The sequence below is a fragment of the Lolium rigidum genome, chromosome 3, assembly GCF_022539505.1.
Source record: "Lolium rigidum isolate FL_2022 chromosome 3, APGP_CSIRO_Lrig_0.1, whole genome shotgun sequence".
Taxonomy (NCBI): Eukaryota; Viridiplantae; Streptophyta; class Magnoliopsida; order Poales; family Poaceae; genus Lolium; species Lolium rigidum.
This window is the reverse complement of record NC_061510.1, coordinates 412,439,387-412,448,286: the sequence shown is the minus strand read 5'-3', so window position 1 is coordinate 412,448,286 and position 8,900 is coordinate 412,439,387. Positions and strand designations below refer to the sequence as shown.

The window sequence follows — 8,900 nt, the reverse complement described above, 5'->3', positions numbered from 1 at the left end:
CAAATAGAAATAGGATTATTTTTCAAAATAGAAATAAGATTATTTTGCAAATAGAAATATGATTATTTTGAAAATGATATATCATGAATTTTGAAATAACATTGTGTGCCTTTTGCAGAAACTATGGATCCACATAGCAGGGACCTAGAACAGGAAGAAATTCTCGAGGATATAATCCACGATGCTCCTGATGTTAAACAGCTGAAACCCCGTCGTCGTATCTGAACCCCTCTAGGGATGGAATGGAGGTCGACCGATGTGAGGATGAAGCCGACGGTTCCGATGATGGAGAATGCGATAGCTCCGATGATGGAGAAGCTGATAGCTTCGAAGATGGAGAAGCCGGTGGAGACTTAACGAAGTCCGGTGAGGGAGTTGTATATATATATATGAAGTTCGTCGATCACTAGTAATATGTGGAAATATTTGAGGGAGCGGTATATATAGGTCATATCCCCTATGGGAGAACCCAAGTTACCCAAGAAGGCTGTCGCCGCATTTAAGAAACAATGTGGAGTTCTAGAGAGAACCGGAAAGGGTTCCGAAAGAATCTGAAGGATGTTCAGAGTGGTGCGAGAGGTCTCTCGGATCACCAGGAATTAAATAACATTTATTACATGGGCTTGCAGGGGCGGCTAGAGTTTTTGGCTAGAGGGAATTTGTAAATTAATAAATTGCGAACGAATTTTCCATCTCCAGCGGAAAATACTATCATCTCCTACTAGATAAATTCCTAATTCACCTTTTTTGGGGGGCTTCCACTCTTACATAAAGCTCTTGATTTAATAATTCAAAACAGGGTAAAGGTTTTTTAAAGCATCGGTCTTCTAAATTCTCACAAGGGCCCCCAAGAATTTTTCTATAGCTTGTTGAATTATTTTCATTGATTCCCTCATTTTCAGGTCATCCTCTCCCTTGGCCAAGCCGGCCACCACACCCTTTTAGGGCTTTGAGGCGCCACCTCCACCCCTCCCCCTCCTGCTATATAAGGTGGAGGCACTGAAGGAGGAGAGCACACAATTCCCCCTTGTGGAAAAAAGGAGAGCCCCCTTTGGGAGCTTTTCCTCCTTCGCTCTCTAGGGTTCCCTCTCCCATGCGTGGCTCCTCGAAGAGCTGCATATGGAGGGAGTACTACTCCACCCGGTACGCGGTAGCGCCGCTGGGATGCCGGGAACGTCTTTGAGCATCGTGTGCTTGTGAAACTATGCGGTGCTGAATTTGCGATACTCATGGTGGTACAGGAGGACTTACACGATCCCGAGGTTAGAAATGAAGTACGACTACATTAACCATGTTCTAGTGGAACATTAACCGCTTTCGGTATACGAGGGTACGTTACCGAAACTACCTCCATTATTCTAGATAGATTTGGGTAACCGGCTTGCGTTAGTTAGACTAGTCACAATGTACATGATACTAGTTTGTGATACCACCTCCACAATGCATAGTATCATAATATGGTATCATACTTATGTCATATTTAATATTTTGTAGAATCTCAATGCAAATGTGTGTACATGATGTATTTGTCATGAAGTTTTCTTGATTTATGTGTTATGATACAGTATCATAAAAGGCCGGAGGCAGCACCACCAACCAGGGACGAAGGGGGCAGCAAGGACCGCACCCATAAAGTTCCCGACGCCCCAAGCCAGGATTAAGTTACAGACGCCCGTACCACTTCGGGGATCCAATCAATTGGACGGAGGGGCTGGAGCGATTTTGCCGCAGATAACTAGTGGAGTCAACGATAGCTTGTAGATGTCTGCGACCTCGATGCATCGGACAACCACGGCTTCGACGCAACAAAGTTTGCCACTGCGGTGGGGGCTCCGTGCCCTGTAGGAGAAGAGGGCGGAGGCAAGGTCGGTGTCATCCTGGAGTACGCAGGCGACGTGTGAATGGGCGAGGTCAGGGTGGGCCGGGTTCCTTTTCCCCCGCAGGAGGAGAGCGCCGGTACCACTCGCCGGGTTTCAAGCAGTGGCAGTGGGGAAGGGATGCAAGGAGGGAGGATCTAGGGCTCCAGGTTACCTATACTGGCTTCGGAACGAAACGTTATTTAAGTTAGGCGGTGGCAGTTTCTATAATTGTAATCGAAAAGTGTGGGTAGTTCCAAAACGGATGAAAAAAAGAGGGAGAAACCTTACTCCCTTTACTAGTAGGTAAATATAACATGAAAAGGGTTCATGCTGCGTCCCGTCCATCTCCACTTCTCCATCTACAGTACAGTAGAACAAATCGTCATTAGGCAGCGGCGCTACCCTGAACCCTAACCAGCATGACCTCGCCGGCGGCCGGTACACGCGGCCGCGGCCGTGGACGGGGCCGAGCCCGTGGCCGTGGACGCGGGCGTGGACGTGGAGGTGGGCGCGGCCGCTCGTCCAAGACGCCACCTCCCGCCTCGCCGCCCTCCCAAGGTCAAGGTGAGTCACTTCTCCTCCCGCCCTCGAGCTCACTCATCTCTTCTCTACTCTTCACCCTCTAACCCCCTTGGCTTGGACCCGCAGAGGCCGCACTGGAAGACACCGCCGACGGCTACGCTACTGGCTCAGCCGCCGTCGCCGCCGCCGTGCCGGAGACGACCGAGGCGGCTCAAGGTACGATTTTTTTACCTGACCACTGCCTGTTTCTACCTGTAGAGCGAGATGCTTGCTCGCGGCTGATAGATCTCCTAGTTTCGTTAGTTGCTCCGATGGGCTTCTCCGTGCTAACCGTTTGATGGAATGCCATGCCAGGGTCAATCGATCAGACAGTTGGGGAGGAACCAAAACAGCCGAGCCACACTATCGTGCTCTCTGATGATGAGATAGGGGAGGTGGAGGGCGGAGAGGCTCGTGCTATGGCCGCTGAGGACGCAGTGCCTGCGCAAGATGCTCAAGGACGTGACCGGGAAGCAGTGGAGAATGAGGCGGCAGAGGTGAAAGAGCAGGATGTGGATGGTGGGAACGCTGATGATGTAGCCGCCAAGGATGATGTTGCTGCACAGAGCGCGACTGACGATGCATCAAATAAGCAAGAAAGTGACCCTCGACCGCTCTTCCAAGAAGAAATGAATGCTGAGCAACAAGAAGAGGAGGATCCCGAAGAGGTCATCTTCGAGGATCCCATGGATGAAGCGCTGGCTGCAGCTGAGGTCAAGGGAGAAGAGGAGGATCATGCTATGCTGGAGGAGGATCCTGAGGAGGTGGTTTTCGAGGATCCCCTGGGCGGGGGGCAGGTCAAAGGAGAGGAGGACCGTGCAAGGGTGGAGGAGGACGAGCGGACGGTGATGTCGAACATGGCGAAGAACAGGCAGCTGAAGAAGGAGCTGGAGATCTTCGTGGGAGGGCTGGGCCGCGACACTGTCGAGGAGGATATCAGGAAGGTGTTTGGACAGGTCGGCGATGTCGTGGAGGTCCGCCTCCACAAAGATTTCTTGACGAACAGGAATAAGGGGTTTGCGTTTGTCAAGTTTGCGAGCAAAGAGCAGGTTGCTCGGGCGCTTGCTGAAATGAAGAATCCTATGGTAATAACGCCTCAGATCTTTACTTTGAGGATGCACTGTTCTTTAGTACTCCCTCCCGTCTCATGAAACTTGTCGAAGATTTGACTAAATTTGGATCTATCTACATACTAAATAGTGTCTACATACATCCAAATTTTGACAAACCTAAGACAACTTTCGTATGATATCATCGTTTTTGTGATTTGATATGTGCATCTATTTTTCTTCCACTGCAGATACATGGAAAACGCTGTGGTGTCACTGCTAGTGAGGACAACGATACACTATTCTTGGGAAATATCTGCAATACATGGACAAAGGAAGCTGTATGTTTTTCTCATGTATGCAATCACGAGCTTTTAACTAAGTAACTTGACAAGTTCGTACCTTTTGTTTTTCAGATTAAGAGAAGGCTGAGTGACTACGGGGTACAAGGAGTTGAAAGCTTAACTCTTGTTCCTGATACCCAGAATGAGGGGAAGAGTCGGGGTTTTGCATTCCTCGAGTTTTCTTGCCACGCAGATGCGATGCTTGCATTCAAAAGGCTGCAGCAACCAGATGCTCTGTTTGGTCATCCTGAGAGAACTGCAAAAGTCGCTTTTGCAGAGCCAATTAAAGAACCAGATGCAGAAGTCATGGCACAGGTGTTTGAACTGCTATTACCATCCTCTTGTATTATAAAGAATTGCTGCATAAGAAGGTTGCCTTAAATTTACTATATTGCTGAGGTTAGTGAAAGAAGTGACTTAGTGTAGAAAGGTTACATTTTACCTTCAGTAATGATCTAAAAATACTACCTAATACTTCTATTTAGGTTTGAATTTTAGAGCAGACTGAGATCCGACATCTTCTTTGTTGCATAGTCGGTTTGTGTATGATCCTAGATATCTCTAATTCTCTATACAAAATAAGTTATTGTCTATGGCCAAACGGATACCACATGTTTTTATCTTACACTCTTTTCTCAATGTCCTTACTTTGTTACATTCTAGTATTTGGCGGGAAAGGACCGTAAATATCTCCTTCGTATCTGTTTTCACATTTGGATTATTCTCAATTGTTTGTTCTTCACATTGCAGGTTAAATCAGTATTTATTGACGGTCTTCCACCATACTGGGATGAAGATCGTGTTAAGGACCGATTCAAAGCTTATGGTTTGATAGAACGAGTTGTGCTTGCTCGCAATATGTCAAGTGCCAAAAGAAATGATTTTGGATTTGTAAACTTCTCAACACATGAGGCAGCTCTTGCCTGTATTGAAGCCACCAACAACACTGAATTGGGTGATGAAGGAAAATCAAAGGTATTTTCTGATTTGGAGTATTGCCGTCTTTCGTGTTGCATATATAACTCCTTACACCAAACAGCGTGCTCACATGTCCTTGTGTTGATGCTTAAGTGATGATTTTGGTGTTGTTAACTTCAGCTAAAAGTAAGGGTTAGACTTTCAAACCCTTTACCTAAAAGTCAGGCTGTGAAAGGTGGAATGAGTGGCGGGTTCAGAATTGGATATCCTGTATCTGGGTTTAACAAGCCTGGTAAGTAATTGTGCTCCCTCAAGTTTTGCTGTTGCTTGTGCTCTATGTGGATTGATTTATTAAACTTCGATGATTGCACAGGTAGAGGCTTTAATAGGGGAAGATCTGCCCCTCGTCGGGCAGGTTTCCATGGTGGTAGGGGTTTCAATAATCATTCTCTTGGTCGTGGCGGGAGATTTAGTTCCGCACCAAATAACAACAGTTTTGAAGTGTCGCCCTCTGATTTCCGAGGCAGTCAGGCTCCTGCGTTTCGAGGTGCACTTCCTATTGCGATTCAAAGCATCATTTTACTGTTCAAACCTTTTGAACGCATTTTCACACTGCTGACTATTATTAATAGAGGATAGATGGGAGCCTTCATCAGGAAGGCATGGTTCCTTTGATAGAGGTTATCCTCCACCTAGAAGGCCGGCATTTGAGCCTGAGGGTGATTTTGGTGGACCCTTTGGTGAAAATCAATATTTCTACGCAGATGCTCGGCCTAGTTTTAAGAGGCCACACTCTCACATGGTTTGTTACAGCATCTGTTACTAAAGTGCTAAGTAATTCTCTGTTACTATCCTCCTCTGAACTTACTTTTTGTCTGTTAGGAACCTGATCCTGGATATTTTGAGCCTGGTCCTCCCCGTGTGCGTCCTCGCTTTGACCATTACGACCATCCATTTCCGGGAGGGAACCGCTTTGATCACTATGACCAGCTGCCATTTTCTGGAAGGGACCGCTACAGAGGTTGTATCCTATTTTGGATGGAACACAGACATGTTTTGTGATGCCCCTTTGATACTTATTTGTTATGGCTTTTCATTGTATATTGCCATTGCAGACCCTTTTGAGATGGGGAGTGCTTATCCACGGGATTACTACGACCCTCGTCCTGGTCGTGTCCCTGCAGCCCCAGATGTAAGTATTTATCCTGTGTCCTTTTGTTATCCCTCTATTTGTCTAATTTCTGGTTTCTCTCCCATGTTATGCAGCAATATGGTAGGGGCGCATTCCGACCACATTATAGAGGCGGGCATTCTGGATTTAGAGGCAGACATTTTGGAGGCTGTGGGCATTACTACTAGGTGGTAGCGCTGCATGTCTCTTGTTATCTGGTGTGACTTTCTATTACTGGTCCCATTTGATATTTGCATCGTGCAGCACTAGTATGTGTTTAGATTTCTGGCGGTGGTGCAGGGTAGTAGACTAACAGTGTTTGGTTTGGTTGTCAGAAACACCATCCCCTCGTTAGCTGGTCGAGTCAGTTGGCTGTTAGTTCTCTTGATAATCACCGTTGCCGCAGACCTTTGCGAAAGAATAAATTTGTCCTTGTTAAAGGACATGTTTAGTGTCATGAATCTCCTATGAGGATATTGGTGGATGCCTTGATGATGTTAACATCTGCTAGGATCATGGCATGGACCTTTGATTAGCCGGTGATTTGGTGGATGCCTTGGAGATGAATTTTGGACAATTTATGGGGTTCTGTTGAATGTTTGCTGAGACTACTGGTATTGGTGTGCCATGGGGATATGGAATTGATTTGAGACTGTTCTTGGGGGTATTTTGTGTAAATATCTTGATTACTTAGTGGATCATGGAGTGCTAGCATTCTCATGAGGCTGTGAGCATGATAATGCAGTTTATGGTCGAATAAGATTTGTATGTTGGATTATTAGTTATTTTGTTACAATCTGTCCAAATCTCGTCACTCTTGGGTAATGCTCTTTGGAGACATGAACTTTTTCAGACCTGCGGTGATAGAATTTCAGCATGGAAGAAGTTGATCTGGTGTTACTATGTTAGTCATTGTGTCTGAGAGGGTTGGATTTTGGGCATGCAGTGATATTTAGGCATGTAGAAGTGGTCGAGAGATTTACAGAGACTAAAGTTTCATGAAATCCATCTGTAGCTGTTGTCTTTTCTGACTCTTATAATGGATCCAGTACCCTGTTTGTTCACTTGGACATGTTTTAACTAACTGGCTAACATAGTTTTTAGAGAAGTGATCATCTCGAGCACCCAGTGAGTTGCAGGGGCAGGTAAGAAAAGGTGGCATTTGTTCATATAATGTTGGTTTTTCTTCGGTATATGGATTTGTTGTCATGTTTGTTTGTTTTAACACTTCCTTTGCTGGTTGGAAGTCATGGATCAAGCAGTTAATAAAGATGGCATTCGTCCATATGCTGTTCAGTTTACTTCCATTGTGTATATGAAGGCAGAAGGTGCCGTCTGGTTTATTCATTGCAGCGTGTGATGCTTGTGTCTGTATTGGGAGCCGTTACATGTTGCTGCGTTTGTACATGTACTGGAACAAAATATTTGATAGACTGATTTTAAATGTCCTTATTTCTCGACTGAAAACCCAGCAGATCCGTGCAACTAATATATTCAGTTTTTAGTGTTGGTTCAAAAGAGAGGACATATAAGTGAAATATGCTGGGTTCCATGAGTTATGTATCAACTTCAAAACTTATCAACTAAAAAATAACTATAGCAAGCCTTTGTAACATGAAGTGAGCTGTAAATTTGCTTACGATTATGCTTGGTGGATGCAATGATATTACAACAGTGCCAGCATACTTGGTAAGATTGGTCTTGTTGCCAATACAACTTCAAAACTTTAAATTTCCTCTGGTAAGAAGTCAAAAGTTTGAAAGAAACACCTAGTAGCTACTTCATAGTTCATAGTAATGTTCTTGTCTGAAGAACTGGCAGTGCTATAAGGCTACCTGTTCTTCTGCCAAAAATACCTCCACCTAATGCTTCCAGGTCTTACCCAACCATGTACCAGATGCTGGCCCCCTCCCCTCCCGAGATCTCCTCCCGCCGCTGGCCTCCTGCTGCCGGTCTCCGCTCCAGCTCCCCTCCCCGCCCCATGTGTCCGCCTCAAGGAGGCCAGTGCCGCCTGGCTAGCATCTCCTCCCACCCCGGCGGCCATGCCTGCATCCCTGCCCCGCCGGCCACTCCCTCAAGCTCGTCCCTCGCCGCTGGTCTCCGTTCGCCTCCTGCGTCCGCGTCAACGGGTCTGACGCTGATGAAGCGGATCAGCAACCTGCTGCAACGTCTTTGATCTGGTACCTGCAATCTGCATCACAAGTTGAGATCAATGCATGTCAAAACTTTCAGTCAGCATGTCATTCCAGCATAATGCAGTCAAAAGATGTTGTTGTCCAAAGATAGTGCATGCCAAAACTTTCAGGAAGAGTGCATGTCTCTATTTTTGACACATGAATGATAAGCCTAACAACTAAGAAGCATGTCTCTGTTCTGGAGTTTGTCATTCAGGAAGACTGCATGCAAAGGCCCTAAGCTTGGAACTAAGAAGCATGTCTCTGTTTATAGTCTGTCATTCAGGAAGAGTGCATGTTGTTAAAACTTTTTGACTTGGAGTCCAAACATTAAGCATTGTCATGTAAGTTCTCAAGCAAATCAAGTTATTTTAAAATTTAAAAGTTGACAACATCAGTAGTTTAGAGTTGTAAAAGGCTTAACCAATCTACTCCATTAGAAGCTGACAACATCAGGAGTACTCAATTTAAATAAAAACAAAAGAGAAACATTAATCATTAAAGAAGAGTGAAGCTAATAAATCTACTCCCTTGATGTCTGACTCTGAATTTAGCTACTAGTGCACTTTGAGTACAGAACATAATGCATGTTTCCTACCAACAAATGCCACTGAAGCTCTTTAGCACACAAATGATGACAAAAACTCAAAGCAGCAGAAAAAAGTGAACTTACTCGATCGGCTCCCTTGGTGTGAGCTCTGTATGTCTTGCCATCCTTATTTTCTCCATACCAGAAGTAGGTCTCGGTCCTCTCATCATACATCACACCTCCTCCATGCGCTTGTATAGGTTTGCTATCGCACAAACAGAGAGTGGCTTGCTAT

At 45.5% G+C, this 8,900-nt stretch overlaps 1 protein-coding gene across 2 annotated transcripts; it reads left to right on the top strand.

Annotated features, from left to right (window-relative positions):
- The first annotated feature begins 2,203 nt into the window (after positions 1-2,203).
- Positions 2,204-6,966, top strand: LOC124704711 (nucleolin-like). 2 transcript variants are annotated; one of them, XM_047236983.1, is made up of 13 exons: positions 2,204-2,423; positions 2,508-2,597; positions 2,736-3,505; positions 3,721-3,810; positions 3,886-4,128; positions 4,564-4,788; positions 4,912-5,023; positions 5,105-5,278; positions 5,364-5,533; positions 5,614-5,752; positions 5,847-5,923; positions 5,998-6,120; positions 6,238-6,966. In XM_047236983.1, exons 1-12 carry the CDS (start codon positions 2,279-2,281, stop codon positions 6,088-6,090), a joined length of 2,328 nt encoding a protein of 775 aa, XP_047092939.1. In that variant the 5' UTR covers positions 2,204-2,278; the 3' UTR covers positions 6,091-6,120; positions 6,238-6,966. The 2 variants fall into 2 exon arrangements, with proteins under 2 accessions (XP_047092939.1, XP_047092938.1); XM_047236982.1 differs by having other exon boundaries at positions 5,998-6,966.
- The last annotated feature ends 1,934 nt before the right edge of the window (positions 6,967-8,900 follow it).